General features: G+C 42.4%; 1 protein-coding gene across 1 annotated transcript in view; it reads right to left on the reverse strand.

Annotated features, from left to right (window-relative positions):
* LOC122554081 (rab GTPase-activating protein 1-like) overlaps window positions 1–20,401 on the reverse strand; it is a 338,947-nt gene that overhangs the window by 288,413 nt on the left and 30,133 nt on the right. The window contains exons 2-3 of the mRNA XM_043698534.1: window positions 13,545–13,714; window positions 5,661–5,832 (exon numbers count right to left, since the gene is read on the reverse strand). Of these exons, the coding sequence (XP_043554469.1) occupies window positions 5,661–5,832; window positions 13,545–13,682 (310 nt within the window). The 5' untranslated portion in view covers window positions 13,683–13,714. The remainder of the gene's footprint in view (window positions 1–5,660; window positions 5,833–13,544; window positions 13,715–20,401) is intronic.

The following is a 20,401-nucleotide window of genomic DNA, read 5'->3' on the forward strand; positions in this document are numbered from 1 at the left end:
TAACTCTCAATCGCCCCCATTGAACCTTCACGTCTCATCTTGGGATAGGCCGCCCTCTTCCATTTAACAAGGGATTCCAATTCCTTATTAAACCACGGCTCCCTCGCACGACCCTTTCCTACCTGCCTGACCGGTACATAATTATCAAGGACACTCAATAGTTGCCCCTTGGACAAGTTCCACATATCATTTACACTCTTGCCTTGGAGTCTACTTTTCCAAGTCACACATCCTAAGTCATGCCTCACCGCCTCATAATTTCCCTTACCCCAGCTATAACTCTTGCCCTGTAGTATACACTTATCCCTCTCCATCACGAGAGTAAAAATCACTGAATTATGGTCACTATCCCCAAAGTGCTCACCTACCTCTAATTCTAACACCTGGCCTGGTTCGTTACCCAGAACCAAATCCAGTATGGCCTCACCTCTTGTTGGCCTGTCTACATATTGTGTCAGGAAACTCTCCTGCACACATTGAACAAACACTGACCCATCTAACGAACTTGAGCTTTCGCTTTCCCAATTAATATCAGGAAAGTTAAAGTCCCCCATAACCACCACCCTATTACTGTCACTCATCTCCTGCATCACCTTCCCTATCCTTTCTTCAATGATTCTAGGACTATTAGGAGGCCTGTAAAAAACTCCTAACAGGGTGAGCTCACCTTTCCTGTTCCTAACCTCAGCCCAAACTACCTCATATGGCGAGTCTTCATCCATCGTCCTTTCCACCACTGTAATATTATCTTTGACAAGCAATGCCACACCTCCCCCTCTTTTTCCCCCACCTCTGTCCCTACTAAAACATTTAAATCCTGGAACCCGCAACTGCCAATCCTGTCCCTGTTCTAGCCATGTTTCCGTAATAGCCACAACATCAAAGTCCCAGGTACCAACCCACGCTGCAAGTTCACCTACCTTATTTCGTATACTTCTTGCATTGAAGTATACACACTTCAAACCACTTTCCTGTTTACAGGCACCCTCCTTTGAAATTGATGCCATGTTCCTAACCTCCCTACACTCCAGGTCCTGCACCCTAAAGCTACAGTCTGGGTTCCCATGCCCCTGCAGAGTTAGTTTAAACCCCCCCCAAGAGCAGAGATCACAGCAGGTCAGATAGCATCCACGGACAGACAGCAAGCTAATGTTTCAAATCTGGATGACCCTTCATCAGAGCTAAAGTGAAGTGTGGAGGAGACAGCATTTTTGCTATAGTTTGGGGTGGGAGGGTAGTCGGTGCAGGGTGCTGGTGGAGAAAAGATGCTGAAAGTTCAGATTAAGTGATCACAATGTGAGAATGGCAGAACAATGGTGTGTCGCCTGCCAGACTTGAAAGGACAGATAGTCGCCTTAGTGAGGGGAAGGAAGAGGAGACGTGATAGCAGAATGTAACAAGTTAAAAGATCAAGGAAGAAATAGTTCACAATTTGAAGGTGTTCGATATTAAGTCCGGAAGGCTGTAAAGTGCCTAGTCTTAAGGTGAGATGTTGCTCCTCCAGTTGGCACTATGATTGACTGGAACACTGCCGCATGCTGAGGACAGACATTTGCTCTTACCTGTGCTAACTTACTGTGTTTGATGCACAAGAACACCCAGAAGCCTCTGCACTGCTCTATGCTGGAATTTCTCTCCATTTACTCAACAGTCTGACTTTAGATTCTTCCTCCCAAAGTTCATGACCTCACACTTTCCTACATTAAAATCCATCTGCCAAGTTTGTGCCCAGTCTCTCAGCTCATTTCTGCATCCTTGCACTCTCATCGCAATAGCAATGTCTATATTGTAAGTATATTTGTGTATATGACACTCTGCACCCACCCCTCCCCAACCCCTCCAAGGCATTAACGTTGACTATAAACAATTGAGGAGAAAGAGATGACTGCAGATGCTGGAGATGAGTCAATGAGTGTGATGCTGGAAAAGCACAGACAGTCAAGCAACATCCGAGCAGCAGGAGAACAGACATTTCGAGCATTAGCTCTTCATCAGTAGCTCTCCCTGATGAAAAGCTTATGCTCGAAACATCGACTGCCCTGCTCCTTGGATGCTGCCTGACCAGTTATGCTTTTCCAGGACCACACTCTTCAACATAAACTGAGGCTCAGGACTGATCCTGTGACACTCCACAAGTCCAAAGATGTGCAAGTTAGGTGGATTGGCAATGCTAATTCACCCTATTGTGTGCCAGGAATGTGCAGGCCATGTGGATTAGCCATGGGAAATGCAGGATCATGGGGATAAAGTAGGGGGCCTGGGACTGTGTCTGGGTGGGATGCACTTCGGAGAATCAGTACAAACTTGGTGGGTTGAATGGCCTCTTTCTGCACTCTTACGATTCCAAATTACGTGTTTCCAAACTGAAAAGGCACTATTAATCCTGACTCTTTGTTTTCTGTGTTAGTCAATCCTCAATCCATGCTAACACATTATCCTCATTATACGGTACCTTATGAGTGCTTATTGGAAAGCCTTTTTTTTTATTAACCAACTCTGCTTGTTACATCCACAAAGAACTCTAGCAAATTTGTGCAACTTAATATACCTTTCACAAAACCATTTTGACTCTGATTGTGTTCAGCAATTATTTCCTTAATAACCTCAACTCTACATTCCTGCATATCCCCAGTCATCTTTCATCCCTATCTCAGGGATAACTGAAGTTTGCAGGAGTACTCCAGATATCTTTTGCTTTTTGGATGTGCAATTGTTTCCTAACTTAATTCCTAAAAGGTCTGCATCTAGGTTTGTGGCTGTGTTCCTTAGTCTTAGGCTGTCCAACTGCAGAAACTGTTTTCCTCCACATTGAGCTCCCCTTAATATCTTCAAAACTTTGAACAACTAACCTCAAATCTTCTAAATTCCAAGGGATACAATGCTAGTCAGTGTAATCCTACCTCAAAATGTAGCACTTGGTATCATTCTAATAAACCTACACTCCATTTCCTTCCAAGGCTAATATATATTCTTCCTAAGGTGCTATGACGAGAATTAAACACAATTCCAGAGGTGGTCTAATTAAGGCTTTGTGTAGCTGGCAAATTCAAATCCTTTATATTCTAGTCCTGTATGTTGTACGAAGTCCAGTATCCCATGAGTCTTCTTGATTATTCTTGTATCTGTTCAAAATGTTTTAATGATTAGTCACTCAGACTTCCAAGTGCCTTGGGCCTCTAAGGTTTTAACCTTTCACCATTTAGAAAGTGACCTGTCCTTTCTTTTGAAGTCCAAAGCAATGTATTCACACCTGTCTGCATTGAAAGCTACCAGCCACATTTTCCCATTCACTTAGTCTCGCTTTGTAATTTTATGCCTCCATCTACACTGGTTACAATACTACCAACCTCTGTATCATTGTTAAGCTTGTATTTGTGGCTCTTTTTCTTGCAATCTAAGTCACTAACAAATAGTGAATATCAGAAGCACCAACACTGAAACCAACATTGACTACTTAGGACATTTCAGAAACTCAATCTTCATCAAACAGTGCATTTATCTTCATGAGATTGCCATCACCAAGGAGGACAAGGGAAGCAAATTTGTGGTACCATCACATCGTATTTCCTTTTCAGATCACACAAGACTCTGATTTGGACATCAATCTCTATCATTTGTTGATTCTGGTTCTGTACTTTGGAAGGATGGAAAAAACACCATTTAGGAATGAAAGACAAGATGAGGGGTGGGTGTCAAGGAAAATGATATGACCACTTCAGGAAAATGAAAATGCAACAGACAATAACAGTAGCCTTTTTAACACCATCCCTGTCCAAATCAACAACTCTTCATTCAAGTACGTATCATTCATTTTGGATCTTTTTCATAACAAACAGCAACAGTTTTGAACAAATTCACTGAAGACACCTAAATCAAAAATATCAATAATCAGTTCTGATGAAGGGGCACTGAACTCAAAACATTCACTCTGTTTTTCTCTCTCTCTCTCTATGGATGTTGGCAAACATGCTGAGTTTCTCCAGCAGTTTGTTTTTGTTTCAAATTTCCATCTGTTATAGAGTCATAGAGATGTACAGCACAGAAACAGACCCTTCAGTCCAACTCATCCAGGCCAACCAGATATCCTAAATTAATCTAGTCCCATTTGCCAGCACTTGGCCCATATCCCTCCAAACCCTTCCTCCTCATACACCCATCCAGATTCCTTTTAAATGCTGTAATTGTACCAGCCTCCAACGCTTCCTCTGGCAGCTCATTCCATACATGTACCACCCTCTGCGTGAAAAAGTTACCCCTTAGGTCCCTTTTAAATCTTTCTCCTCTCTTCCTAAACCTGTGCCCTCTAGTTCTGGACTCCCGACCCAGGGAAAAGACCTTGACTGTTTAGCCTTTCCATGTCCCTCATGATTTGATAAACCTCCATAAGGTCACCCCTCAACTTCTAACGCTCCAGGGAAAACAGCCCCAGCCTATTCAGCCTCTCCCTTTAGCTCAAACCCTCCAACATCCTTGTAAATCTTTTCTGAAACCTTTCAAGTTTCACAATATCCTTCCTATGGAAGGGAGACCAGAATTGCACACAATATTCCAGAAGTGGACTAACCAATGCCCTGTACAGCCGCAAGTTCTTCCTTTTTATTTTTGCTCCTAAATCAATATTCTGTAATGAAAGCTAACGCCTTGTATTTTATAATAAATTAAAGGATGCTGCCTAATTTCATAATGGTATCACAGCTGATCAAGCTATCTGCTGAGCATTTCCACTATTCTCATGTCTGGTGAAAGCAGTCAGTAGCCAGCTTTAAAATACAACTGCGAAAATACATACGTAGACATCCTTTAGGGGGACAAAAGCTGAAATGACCAGAACAGCCACTGAAAATGTATGTGATAGTCTTAGGATCATATTTTTGCTATCTGTATGTAATACAGTGAAAATGTAATACAGTGAAAAAGCAGTGAAAATGCTGAGGGCAGATTCAATTGGTTAGATACCTGATCAGATGGCACAGAACTCTAATCAAGATAATTTATCTGAGCTTCAAGAAGGGAGTTGACTCAGTATTAAAACCTTGCAGTGGTTAAGCCAAGTGTTGTCTTGTTCCAGGAAGCAGACTCACTCTCCTCGCTGATGAAGCATGAATGCAAATAATGCTCGGGGAGGAGGGGGGGAAGAAGGGGGCGAAGGAAGGAAATCAGATGACAGTGACCACATTTGGCCATCCCGTGCTGAAGTCAAAGCTGTACAGTGTATTTCCTCGTCACACCGGTGCACTTTCCATAAAAGGGGTAGGACACGATACCTCGTACAAAATGAGCAAGACGACAACGTGCTTGCATCGCTCAAAGACATGAATCATTAGGGACGGGAGAATAAAATGAATTAAATGGTTAATTAAAATTTTCACAGCAGCTGGAGTACAACATTATATTTTCAACCTAAGTACTATGGACCAAATTGATGCAGGATTGAGAAATATTCATGGTGGTCAAACTGTGTGCTGGATAACTTCTTGATTTCACAATACCATACTTACTCTCACCAGTGTAAAAGACCAACATCTTATGAAAAAGTAGCCTAAATAATGTATAGAGCATACTGTTCCTTGTATATTATCAGAATATGTACAGTTAATTCCCACGTACTAGCAGCAGGAACTATAATTGCTATAGGTGCATGCCAATAATTATTCCTTTACCTTCTTCTGCAGAGGAGGTTAAAATTAAATGCAGAGGTTTCTGTTTCAAAGATGCTTCACGTGTCATCAGGCTTCTGTATCCCTCCTCATCTCCTGCCCCGGCCATCATTTCATCTCTCTGGCCTTCCTCCAGTGCCTTCTTTAGCTGCTGCTCACTTCCATTGCAAGCTATCTGTGGGCAGTGAACACAAAATAACACATTTCTGTAAAACACTCATTCCACAAACACTGGCAAATTGTAATTCATTGTGCGATTATTCAGTCACTACCAATCGCAAGGTCTCTAATTCGACTTAAAAGTTGACAGCTTGTTTTCAGTTAAAAGGTTTCCATAACTGGAAATTCAAAGGAAAAACTCAGCACTTAACTCAAATTGGCACTTACCTGCACAAATGACAATCTCATAATTTACACTGACAACAAGCTGCTTCATTTGACAACTGCGCCACAGCGCTGAAGTGGATAATGGACCTGGCACATCTTTGTACTCATCACTAAAACTGGTACTCTCGCGCTTTAAACAAGGTAAAGCCCCAGATACTTCTTTTAACACATAGTACGAAATCTAACATACTGCAAATTCTGAACACTGATTATAAAACCAATCGTGAAGGCATGTTGTATGCTTAACCCTTTACCATAATTCTTAGGTGTCGACTGCTGATAATTCAAAAACATTTTCTTGTGCTAAGATGTTTTGAATCAACCAATACAATTTAAGGTCTACCTGTTCCAATGAAATTTGGCGCAAGCTACAAGAACAGCACCATATCATTCAATTACAAACTCTGGACTCTGCATTGAGTTCAACTACTGTACTTCTGACAATAATCTTTGCCTTCAAGTCAGCAGCACACCTGCTCCAGGCACACCTTTTGTTTCTTTGTTTCTTTTCATTCTCTGTCTCCATTTCCTTTGATTTTGGAGGACTAACGTTTCTGTTGATCACGGATTTGCTTTTTGACCCTTGCCCCGTCATCGCTGTGCTGAAAACCTCAATGATATGACTAACCTTGCCCAGTTCTAAAAAGCTAACTCTTGCTCACTCCACAGATGCTGCCAGACCTGCTGAGTTTCTCCAGCACTTTCTGTTCTCTATGTCATCCAGAATATTCAAACTGAACAATAAGTAATAAGCAGATTTTCATCGCTTGTATTATATATTAATTTAAAACAGCTATGAAATAGCAGATATGGATTATGCATAAAATTCTGAAGGCTTCATGACTGTCAAGCTTAAGGAGACTTCATTCAGGCTTATAGGTAATACCTGAAGTATAGAGGCCTCTGCATCAACTACTATTCATGCAGTATGAATGCACCACTGTAACTGTAATTCAGACTGAATTCAGTTCTCATGGCACTAGTGGCTCAGGTCCACCCAACATTTTGTTGAAAAAAAAACTTAGATAAAAATAACATTCCCTTCAGCTTATTATGAACATCTCAACAGGCTCACTCATTTAACAAGATCAAAATGAAATAGTTTTTTTAGTAAGTACTTTAATTCAGTGCAGCACACACTATAACCAATGATTATAGCTTGTTTCAAAAGTCAATTGACAATTTGGTGATGAAATTTCCCTGCATCTCAGTCCTAAAGGTCTTATTACGATATCGACAACCACAAAGCCTGGACTGGAATTAGAGACTGGCAGATAAATTAGTTATTGCGCAAAATGATAAAGGCCTTTAGAGACAGTTGAATTGCAAATATATTCCCCTAAAGGGCAAAGAATGAGCATCCAAAGCTACAGTTCTCTGAATGCATACAGATATTGAGATTAAATTGAAACATAATAAGATGTGTGTTAAATGTTGAGTTAATAAGTTATAATTAAGCCAAATAGAAAAAGTACAGGATTAAATAAAACAGGAATTAAGAATAGGAGACTGGGTATAAGAATATCTAACCGGCAACATATAAAGGAAGACAAAAGTCTTTAATGAACATCGAAATATTAGAATATAGTCAAAGGTCCAATTAGACACCAAAAAGGAGAAAATTTATAAAGGTTAAGAGTATGTGTAAGTTACTAAATGAGTACTTTGCGCCATCTTCACGAAAGACCAGAAGGCTGCCAATGTAACAGTAAAATAACGTGAACTGACAAAAATTTGATAGGATAAAAATTGAAAGACAGGTTATAAAGAAGGTTTGCAGTGCTTAAGATAGAAAAATGACCCAGTCCATATGGGATGCCTCCTAGGTTGCTAAGCAAAGTAAAGGTGGAAACAGGGGAGGCTCTGATCAATTTACCAATCAACCCTACATTAAGAAAGTGGTGCCAGAGCTCTGGAGAACTGCAAATTTTACATCTTTGTTTGTTCAAACAGAGAAATCAAACATGGCAACTGTGTGCCCATCAGCCTCCCAGGAATTTAGAGATAACAATCCAGAGAAAAATAACTGGTACTCAGTAAATGAACGCCAGCAAGGATTTATTAAAGACAACACAGAAGCAAAATATCAGTACTATGGATACAAGAAATCTACAAATGAACACGAGAAAAGGTCAGCAAGCCAGGCACAATCAAGAGAGATGGGGTGGCACGGTGGCTCAGCGGTTAGCACTGCTGCCAGGTTCGATTCCAGCCTCGGGCGACTGTCTGTGTGGAGTTTGCACATTCTCCCAATGTCTGCGTGGGTTTCCTCCAGGTGCTCCGGTTTCGCCCCACCGTAAGATGTGCAGGTGAATTGGCCATGCTAAATTGCCCATAGTGTTTGGTACATTAGTCAGAGGGAAATGGGTCTGGGTGGGTTACTCATCGGAGGATCGGTGTGGACTAGTTGGGCCGAAGGGCCTGTTTCCACACTGTAGGGAATCTAATCTATAAAAAGAAACAGTTAATATTTCAGGTTGAGATGACCTTTCATCGGGTGGAGAAACTTACTAGAGTGGATACCAGAGACAGCAGACTTCAGTCAAGTGGCATGACCAGAGAAACACCTTGAAGCAGATAAAGTCCAGGGAAGATTTGATTTTGGTATGTGAAATCGTAAAGAATGTTGATACAGGGTCATTAACCAGAGGCACAGGTTCAAGGTAATCAGCAAAAGCTCCAAAGATGACATGAAACAAAAATCTAAATTTGTTTGAAAGGGTGCCGAAGCATGTGCATTATTAATGTTCACAAAGGAACAAGACAAATTCCTTTAGTGGAAATATTTCCAGGACAATGGGGAAGGAGAAATAGGGTACAAATAACCAAATTACTAGCACCAGTGCTGAGTGTCACATGGCAACTTTTTAATGCTTTATCTATGGTTCCACAAAACTTGCCAGCGAAGCAGTTAAAATTTCCACTCGCCCAAGCTCATCCTGGCCTGCTAACAAATGACAAGAGTCATTATAGATTAATGGAAGATTGGATCACAACTGACACATGATTAGCTTACACACCTTGCACCTGTCCACCCTCAACTGTACCCTATGGACTTTGCAATTGCAAAGATGCTATTTTTTGATCTATTGAATAATTTTTTAAATTAAAGCTGATCCAAGGAGTGTTTGTTTTTTCCCCCTCAACTAACTTTCCCTTCAGTCCTTCATAGAATACATGTATTCATTGAAGAGAAGTTCCAATTGTTTTAGCTTCTCACCAGAGGACCTAAAGCATTACTAATACATTTAACGTGCACAGAAGTCAAAAATGATTACAAATTTCACAAACAACGAGGGCACTCAAGTGCAGCATATCTCTTCAAGATGACATGTTAACTCAACTTGGTATCACAATTACACAGCACTTCCTTAATGCTCTTCCCTGTCAGTTCGATGCTCTACAACCACAAAGCTGTAAACAGAAATCTTTTTGTTCAGAGCTTCCTTCTCACTGAGGCGGCTTCAGGACAATCCACCATATCCAATAACCGGCTCTGACAACTCTGTTCACATTTTACAGCAGGACAATCAACAACATTCTCGACAAAACAGCCCCCAACAGAGGAACAGGAATATGCCATCCAGTCCATAGAGCCAATTAATACAATAATGGTTCTACAAATAGTTCAATGCCTTTCATCTACACTATTCCCTTTACATTATTGGCAATCAGAACTCTATCAATCTCTACCATACTCATTTCTCACTTCAGTACAAATTTACATTTCCCTTATTTTTAAACTGTGCCCACTGATGCCTGCATCTACTCTGCCTCGCCCTTAAGTATTTTATATGTTTCAATGAAATCACCACTTTTCCTCTGAGACATGAGAGAATACAGGTCCAGTTTGTCCAATCTCTCCTCATTGGACAGTCCCACCATCCCAAAAACAAAGTGCGTATGGGGCTCTCAGAACCCAATCTGAAACTATCTTGCCCAATCACCGTCCCTCTTTTCCCACACTCCCTCTTTCCCCAGCCCTGCCTCCTAATATTCAAACATGCTTTTCAAGAAATAATTCGACAGTTATCTGAAGAGGAAATATTTGCTGACTTTTGGGGAAATGACCAAGATTGGATACAGATCTATTTCTGTTGCAGAGGACAGAGACATAATCAGCCAAAAGCCTGACGTCGGTGGTGGGCAGGTTGTTGGAGGGAATCCTGAGGGACAGGGTGTACATGTATTTGGAAAGGCAAGGACTCATTAGGGATAGTCAACATGGCTTTGTGTGGGAAATCATGTCTCACACACTTGATTGAGTTTTTTGAAGAAGTAGCAAAGAGGACTGATGAGGGCAGAGCGGTAGATGTGATCTATATGGACTTCAGTAAGGCATTCGACAAGGTTCTCCATGGTAGACTGCTGAGCAAGGTTAGATCTCATGGAATACAGAGAGAACTAGCCATTTGGATACAGAACTGGCTCAAAGGTAGAATACAGGTGGTGGTGGAGGGTTGTTTTTCACACTGGAGGCCTGTTACCAGTGAGTGCCATAAGGATTGGTGCTGGGTCCATTACTTTTCATCATTTATATAAATGATTTTATATAAATGTACAGAAACCCTAACTGCCATTAGGGAGGCCAATCTGTTTATGTTCCAAATTCCACATTCGCAGCTATCCCTAATAACTTAGATGGCCTTGCGTAACAAGAAACTATTTATTACTACCTTAAAATAATTCAATGACTCACCTCCAGTACTTTCAGCATAAGTTAGTTAGTAAGTTTGCAGATGACACCAAAATTGGAGGTGTAGTAGACAGCAAAGAAGGTCACCTCAGATTATAACAGGATCTTGATCAGACGGGCCAATGGGCTGAGAAGTGGCAGACCGAGTTTAATTTAGATAAATGCGAGATGCTGCACTTTGAAAAGCAAATCTCAGCAGGACCTATACGCTTAATGGTAAGGTCCTGGGGGTGTTGCTGAACAAAGAGACCTTGGAGTGCAGGTTCATAGCTCCTTGAAAGTGGAGTCACAGGTAGATAGGATAATGAAAAAGGCGTTTGGTATGCTTTCCTTTACTGGTCAGAGTTCTGAGTACAGGAGTTGGGAGGTCATGTTATGGCTGTACAGGACATTGGTTAGGCCACTGTTGGAATATTGCATACAATTCTGGTCTCCTTCCTATTGGAAAGATGTTGTGAAACTTGAAAGGGTTCAGAAAAGATTTACAATGATGTTGCCAGGGTTGGAGGATTTGAGCTACAGGGAGAGGTTGAATAGGCTGGGGCTGTTTTCCCTGGAGCATGTGAGGCTGAGGGCAGACCTTATAGAGGTTTATAAAATCATGAGGGGCATGGATAGGATAACAGTCTTTTCCCTGGGGTGGGGAAGTCCAGAATTAGAGGGCATAGTTTCAGGCAGGAAAGATATAAGAGAGACCCGAGGGGGCAACCTTTTCATGGAGGGTGGTACGTGGGTGGAATGAGCTGCCGGGGGAAGTGGCGGAAGCTAGTACAATTGCAACATTTAAAAGGCAGCTGGATGGGGAGATGAATAGGAAGCATTTGGAGGGATATGGGCCAGATGCTGGCAGGCGGGACTAGATTGGGTTGGGGTATCTGGTCGGCATGAACGAGTTGGACCGAAGGGTCTGTTTCCAAGCTGTACATCTCTATGACTCTAAATAGTCTTCTGCTGTACTGTAACCATTTTACAATACTGAACCATTCGCCTCACCATTTCACTCTCAACCTTACAATGCACTCCTTATAATACATTTGTTATACGTTTACGACATAGAAGCACATAGTGCTTTTCCTGAGATAAGGAGACCAAACTTTACAACTTTCCTGAGATAAGGAGACCAATACTCCAATTGCAGTCTAACCAAACTCCTTTATAATTTTCTTTTCTCCTTCATCACAGGAGGTGGGCATCACTGGCTGGGCCAGTATTTATTACCCATTCTGAGTTGACCTTGAGAGCATGATGGGAAGCCACCTTCTTGAATCCGCGCATGTCCACATGCTGTACAGAGACCCTAACTGCCATTAGGGAGGTCAATCTGTTTATGTTCCAAATTCCACATTCGCAGCTATCCCTAAAAGCTTAGATGGCCTTGCGTAACAAGAAACTATTTACTACTACCTTAAAATAATTCAATGACTCACCTCCGGTACTTTCTGAGGCACAGTCCCAAAGTTGTATGACCATCTGATAAAAAAGCATTTCCTCATTTCAGTCCTAAAATAACAATCCTCAATTTTAACACAGTTAAAACAGTCTCCCTTGTTCTCAGTTGTAAAACAGCGCCCCAATTTTCAACTCATCCACATGAGAAAATATTCTTTTCAAACCAACCTGATCAAGACCATTCAGGATCTTATAGACTTCAATCAAATCACTTCTCAATCTTCTAAACTCAAAGTGGAAACATATCTAGCTTCTCCAATCTTGCCTCATAAGGCAAACCACACATTCCAGGATCAGTGAGCCTATCTCCATGCACTTACAGTCGTGGAAGGTAATTAGGGCCACAGATTCTTTGAATTCCATATGTGCATGCGACAGGAAATATGGCACTACTCACATATATCTTCAGTACTACATTTATCATGTATCTAGAACATATATAATCAAAGGGTAGTGCTAGCCAAAATAGATGCTTTAAGCAAAACTGAATTGTTTAATCTGTTGCTTGGGCAATGTGAAAAGGTACATTGTGAGGAGGAAAGGGAACTAGTGAAGTGAAAGAGCATTACAATTGTAAAATGGTCACAGTACAGAAGATGACCATTTGGCCCTAAAGTTCTCTGCAAGAGAAATTCACTGAGACCCGCTCCCACACATTTCCCCTGAAAGTCCAGTAAATATTTCCTTTTCTGATAACTATTGAGTTTTCTCCTGCAAATCATATTTGAACATTACGAGGTAGTGTCAGGATGGAGGGGGAAGTGTGTGTGTGTGTGTGTGTGTGTGTGAGAGAGAGAGAGAGAGAGAGAGAGAAGACAGAGAGAGAGAGAGAGAGAGAGAGAGATGGCGAAGGGGTTGACTGAAGGTGATTTCAGACATTGAGATCCAGATAGCTAAAGAATTGGCTCACAGTGAGGAGATAAAGGGAGAGTGAAGAGATGCAAGAGACTACAGTAGGGAATTGCATGCCATGGAAGAATTTAAACACAAAGATGAGGAATTTTAAATTTAAGCATTCAGTGAGGATAGAGGCGAAAGCTTTATACGTGTCGAGCTGCCGGGTGGGACTGGATTGGGTTGGGATATCTGATCAGCATGGACGGGTTGTACCGAAGGGTCTTTTTCCGTGCTGTACATCTCTATGATTCTAAGTCTGGACAAACTTTGAATTATAAAGACGGTACAGGGCCGGTCAAGAAAGAATTGGAGCAATCAATTCAGAGATGGCCAAGGCATAGATGACCAATTAAGCAACAGAGGCGAGATTTAAGAAAATTGGAACAAATAGCTTTGGTTTTAAAAGGCACCAAGATTCCATTCTCGTAGCTTCAAACAAAAAATAAACTCCTGATTACCTTTAGTGTTGGCTGTTCCTCTCCATTGGTTGAAGAGGAGTCTTCTGCTTGCTGATGCACAATGACAAACTCCTCACTGTTCAGTGTGGAAACCGAGTCTGACGAACCACTCACTTTGCGCAACGCTTGAACATCCATCTCTCTCAATCAGTACAACACATAGCAACAATCTGGAAAAAAAAATACAGTTTCAGACATGAAGGCTTTTCAAGTTTGTGTTCATTGCTGATTTTTAAAATTATATTTTTCTGGCTAAAAAAGCAGGAAACTTTGAGAGAAGCTTGTTTATGCTTTCAAATATCATTAAACGACAAGATAGAAAATAGCTAGAATTTAACAAGAGACGGTTAATTCTAAATGATATCCCCCTATTAAGTACATCGTTTACAGACATCAGTTCTCTAAACGTCAAATGCCTTAGAAGTGTACACTGCCAGCAGTTGTTCAACTAATGACTTCAAATAATTTCTGATCTACTTGGGACTCATCATCCAACGAGCGACATTACTCATGCATTGCTCATACACAATATGATAATTACACTGATTGGAAAAACAGAAGCAGTTTCAAAACAGCTGCATGCCACCATACCAGAGAACGTGTCTAAATAGAAGAGGTAAGATGAAAATATTCTGCATGCAGCCGACCAAACAGTACAGATTTATCCACTACCTGAACTCGCTCGAGAAATCATATTGCCTCCTCTGAGGAATTTTGGAATTAGAAATGTATCAAGAGGGGGTGTGAATGAAACTGTGATGTATCAGCCTACAGCACAGATAGAATGACAATACACTGTATTACAGGACTACTGAGAAAAGGCCTGTGAGTCTGTGCATTAATTCTCCCAAATCCAAAGTAGGACCAACTCCTTTGTGTTTATTGCACAGATCCAAATTCTGCCTTTCGACTGATGACATCCTCAAATTAGCGTGTAACCCACACTCTGCCTCTGACATCAGCCGTTCAACTCCCGTGGGAATCGAGCAAGCTAGGAACTAACTTGAAGAAATACTCCTCAACCTGAGCTGACTAAAATCCTCAGTTAATGTATCAGAGATGATGATACAGGAATCACTCTGCTGACATGCCTTCGTATCACATTGTGAGCATGGCCTTTAAAGGAAGTCTGCTTGATGATTATGGGTTGACCATCAACTTAAGACAGGAGTATTCTAGAAACCATCAAACTCAAACCATGCCCACATCTATTATAGCGACGAGTGACAGGGTGTAGTTAACCTCACCGATCACAGGAGCATAACCTTGAAATATATCTGCATTGACAGAGGGAGCAAAGAAATTTGACAGAGGATGGCAAAGAGCAAGCTCAGCATTTGCCAATTTACACAAGAACCTGTTGAAGAAATGAGGCATCAAATCTAATTACCTTCCACCAAAACAATGCAATGACATCTCTCTTCAAGAAAGGGGACCAGAATTGTACACAATACTACAAGTATGGTTGCACAAATGCCTCATACTGTTTCAGGAACACTTACTTTTATACTATACTCCTTTAGGAAACGATTGCCAAAATTCCAGTGGCATTCCTTCTTACCTGCATACTAGCTTTCTGCAATTCACGCATGAGGACACAATGGTCCCTCAGGCATACACTGTTTGAATGGTGCCACTTAAGACCATATGACATAGGAGTGGAAGCAAGGCCATTCAGCCCATCAAGTCCATTTAATCATGGCTGATGGGCTTTTCAACTTCACTTACGTAGCCTGTAGCCCTTAATCCCTTGCGAGATCAAGAATTTATCAACCTTTGCCTTGAAGACACCCAACGTCCTGGCCGCCACTGTGCTCCATGACAATGAATTCCACAGGCCCACCGCTCTCTGGCTGAAGAAATGTCTCCTCATTTCCATTCTAAATTGACACCCTCTAATTCTAAGGCTGTGCCCACGGGTCCTAGTCTCCCTGCCTAACGGAAACAACTTCCCAGCGTCCACCCTTTCTAAGCCATTAATTATTTTGCAAGCTTCTATTAGATCTCCCCTCAACCTTCGAAACTCTAATGACTACAATCTCAGGATCCTCAGCCATTCATCATATGTTAGGCCTACCATTCCAGGGATCATCCATGTGAATCTCCACTGGACACGCTCCAGTGCCAGTATGCCCCTCCTGAGGTATGGGGCCCAAAATTAGACACAGTATTCTAAATGGGGCTTAACTACAGCTTTATAAAGTCTCAGTAGCATATCGCTGCTTTTATATTCCAGCCCTCGAGATAAATGATAACATTACATTTGCTTTCTTAATCATGGACTCAACCTGCAAGTCAACCTTTAGAGAATCCTGAACTAGCACCCCAGATCCCTTTGTACTTTGGCTTTATGAATTTTCTCATCATTTAAAAAAATAGTTCACCCCTGTATTCTTTTATCCAAAGCGCAAGACCTCGCACTTGCTCACATTGAATTTCATCAGCCATTCCCTGGACCACTCTCCAAAACTGCCTAAATCCTTCTGCAGCCTCCCCACCTCCTCAGAACTACCTGCCTATCCACCTAACTTTGTATCATTGGCGAACTTCGCCAGGATGCCCCCCCAGTCCCTTCATCCAGATCATTAATATATAAAGTGAACAGCTGCGGCCCCAACACTGAACTCTATGGGACCCCATTTGTCACCAGCTGCCATTCCGAAAAAGAACTTTTTATCCCAACTCTCTGCCTTCTTTCAGACAGCCAATCCTCAATCCATGCCAGTAGCTCACCTCCTTTCTTTCTCTGCAATCTCCTCTAACACAAGGCCTGCAGTCCTCCAAACATCTGCACACTCGCTCCAACCCCAATTTTAACTGCTGCACCTTTTGTGGCTGGACCTTCAACCAACTGAGCCCCAAAGCTCTGGAATTCGCCGCCTGCACTTGTCCATCTCTCTACCTCTTTTCCTTCCTTTAAGATACTCTTTAAAGTGCAACTCTTCAGCCAAGCTTTGGCCATGTGACCTAATATCTTGTGACTCTCTATCATAATATGATTCCTATTGTGCAGAAGTTTCATTTCATTAAAAGCACTACAGAAACAACAGTGCAGGAAGAGGCTTCGCCTTCCATTAAACAGTGAAACGCTTCAATGTTTCTGATATTTTTTATTTGCTCATGGGACAAGGGCAGTGCAGCTGCAGCAGCATTTATTGCCCATCCTTAGTTGCCCTTGAGAAGATGTCTGTAAGCTGCCTTCTTGAATCGCTGCAGTCCATAGTGCTGTTCAGGAAGCAATTGTAAGACTTTGACCCAAAACACTGTGTGAACAATATACTTCCAAGTCATAATGGTGAGTGGTTTGGAGGGAAGCTTGCAGGTGATGGTGTTCCCATATATCTGCTGCCCTTGTCCTTCCAGAGGGCAGTGGTCATGGGTTTTCAAGGTTCAGTCTAAGGATATTTGGTGAATTTCTGCAGTGCATCGTGTATCTATTGCACACTGTTGCTACTGAGCATTGGCATTGGAGTGACTGAATGTTTGTGGATATGGTCTAATAAAGAATGACGGCACGGTGGCACACTGGTTAGCACTGCTGCCTCACAGCGCCAGAGACCCGGGTTCAATTCCTGCCTCGGGCGGCTGTCTGTGTGGAGTTTGCACGTTCTCCCCGTGTCTGCGTGGGTTTCCTCCGGGTGCTCCGGTTTCCTCCCACAATCCAAAGATGTGCAGGTAAGGTGAATTGGCCATGCTAAATTGCCCGTAGTGTTAGGTAAGGGGTAAATGTAGGGGAATGGGTGGGTTGCGCTTCGGCGGGTCGGTGTGGACTTGTTGGGCCGAAGGGCCTGTTTCCACACTGTAATGTAATCTAATCTAAAAAAACCTAATCAGAGCCCTAACTGAAACAGAGAAACAACAGATATCTCTTTAAAAAGTATCTCCCCAGCTAATGGAAGATGAAGGGGGTAACCATGAGGGGTCCAGCCATCAAAGGATACTGGGACGAACTCTCCACAGTGATCATGAACTGACAAAATGAATTCAGCAATCATCCCTGAATCAGCTGTCAATGTAATGACATTCAAGAGATGGAAACGATGAGAAGCAGTCCACGACAGTAGATCAGACAAGGCTGAGATCATTTTCATGAAAAGAAATACGGTGAGATTTTGAAACTGTATTTATGAGAAGAACATCAATTGATTAGCAGCACTAATCAAGACACCTCCTCTGCAATTAACCTTTTGAATCATGGAGATCTACAATGCAGAAAAAGGCCCCCTTTGCCCATCATGACAGCACCAATCAAAAACAATCACCTACCTATTATAACCATTCTCATTAGACTTCCCAGAAAAGAAATATGGAAGAGAGAGATATCATAAGATGGAGAACTGAACTGGTAAAACTTACTCAGTAAGGAAAAAAAGATGACAATTGGTTATGGATCACATCCTGCTGTGTGGATGAGCAGAGGAATCATAAACATTACTCTAAGACTGGATCGAAGTACACATTGCCCTCAGACAGGGTGAGGGGAGGGGGGTGAACCTGCTGGATAAATTGCCCTCAGACTGGGTCAGTAGATCGAGTGAACATGCAGCTGTACCTCCCTGGGTTGCAGTTGAGGGGTAGCAGTCAGGAGGGAATGGGAAGGGTGCTGTACAAACGGCCCTCAGACTGGATCAGGTGTGAAAGGGAGGGTTGCAGGGAAGGGGTGAAGATGCTGTCCACACTGGATGGCTGAGTTAGACACGGACAGGGATTGGCAGAGTGAAGCTGGTTTTCACTGGTTTCATGCTGAGTCAGGGTGATTAAAAACTAAAAAAGCTGCATCTCTTTCCACTGAAGTCCTCAGAAGTCCCAGTTCTCATTGGTAGGTCAGTCCTGTGCTCGAGCCTCCGATCATTTAGTCCGTGCAATAATCTTCATGTGAAGCTAGCCTGCACAGCAATACGCCTCACCTATTCTCATCCTCACTTTCCCTTGCAGCTCTCGATGCAGCTGAAATTCATGTATGATTTGGAGGTGCCGGTGTTGGACTGGGGTGTACAAAGTTAAAAATCACACAATTCCAGGTTATAGTCCAACAGGTTTAATTGGAAGCACACTAGCTTTCGGAGCGCCGCTCCTGAACCACCTGATGAAGGAGCGTCGCTCCCAAATCTAGAGTGCTTCCAATTAAATTTGTTGGATTATAACCTGGAGTTGTGTGATTTTTAATGAAATTCATGTAAGAATGATAACTAACATAAACGACGCAGCTGTTGGAAGCACTCCTATGGACTGGAAGGTAGCTAATGTAACCCTGTTATTTAAGAAGGGAGGCAGACAGAAACAGTGAATTAGAGACCAGTTAGCTTCAAATCATAGACTCCATACAATGTGAAAGCAGGCCATTTGGCTAATCGAATTTACACCAACCCTCCGAAGAGCAGCTCACCCAGACCCACTCCCCTGGCCTATCCCTGCATTTCCCATGGCAAATCCACTTAGCCTGCATGCCCCTACATATTATGAGCAGGTTAATTTGGCCACACCACCTAACTTGCCCATATCATTCTAAAGACAAATGCTACAGCTCATTATAGAACATAGAACATAGAACAATACAGCAAAGAACAGGCCCTTCGGCCCACGATGTTGTGCCAAACATTTGTCCTAGCTTAAGCACCCATCCATGTACCTGTCCAATTGCCGCTTAAAGTTCGCCAATGATTCTGACTCTGCCACTCCCACAGGCAGCGCATTCCATGCCCCCACCACTCTCTGGGTAAAGAACCCACCCCTGACATCTCCCCTATACCTTCCACCCTTCACCGTAAATTTATGTCCCCTTGTAACACTCGGTTGTGCCCGGGGAAAAAGTTTCTGACTGTCTACTCTACCTATTCCTCTGATCATCTTATAAACCTCTATCAAGTCACCCCTCATCCTTCGCCGTTCCAACGAGAAAAGGCCGAGAACTCTCAACCGATCCTCGTACGACTTCCTCTCCATTCCAGGCAACATCCTGGTAAATCTTCTCTGCAACCTCTCCAAAGCTCCCACATCTTTCCTAAAGTGAGGCGACCAGAACTGCACACAGTACTCCAAATGTGGCCTTACCAAGGTCCTGTACAGTTGCAACATCACTTCACGATTCTTGAATTCAATCCCTCTGCTAATGAACGCTGATACACCATAGGCCTTCTTACAAGCTCTATCCACCTGAGTGGCAACTTTCAAAGATCTATGAACATAGACCCCAAGATCTCTCTGTTCCTCCACCTTGCTAAGAACCCTACCGTTAACCCTGTATTCCACATTCTTATTTGTCTTTCCAAAATGGACAACCTCACACTTGGCAGGGTTGAACTCCATCTGCCACTCTTCAGCCCAGCTCTGCATCATTATAAAAGATGTTATAGCACAGAACTTGAAAGATGGGGATATGAATGGACAGAGCCAGCATGGACTTATGGACTCAAAGATACGGACTCATACGGAAACAGACCCTTCAGTCCAACTCATTCATGCCAACCAGGTATCCTAGATAAATCTAGCCCCATTTTCCAGCATTTGGCCCATATCCCTCGAAACCCTTCCTATTCATGTACCCATCCTGATGCCTTTTAAACGTTGCAACTGTATCAGCCTCCGCTACTTCCTCTGGAAGCTCATCCCATTCACGTACCATGCTCTGTATGAAAAAACTGCCCCTTAAGTCCCTTTTACAGTTTCCCCTTTCACCTTAAACCTTTGCCCTCTAGTGCTGGGCTCCACTACTCCTGGAAAAAGACCTTGCCTATTTATCCTACCAATGCCCCTCATGATTTTAAAAACCTCTATAAGGTCACCCCTCAGCGTCAGACACTAGACAGAAAATAATTCCAGTTTATTCAGCCTCATTCTATAGCTCAAATTCTCCAGCG

Source organism: Chiloscyllium plagiosum, chromosome 11 (genome assembly GCF_004010195.1).
Source record: "Chiloscyllium plagiosum isolate BGI_BamShark_2017 chromosome 11, ASM401019v2, whole genome shotgun sequence".
In the NCBI taxonomy this organism is placed as follows: Eukaryota; Metazoa; Chordata; class Chondrichthyes; order Orectolobiformes; family Hemiscylliidae; genus Chiloscyllium; species Chiloscyllium plagiosum.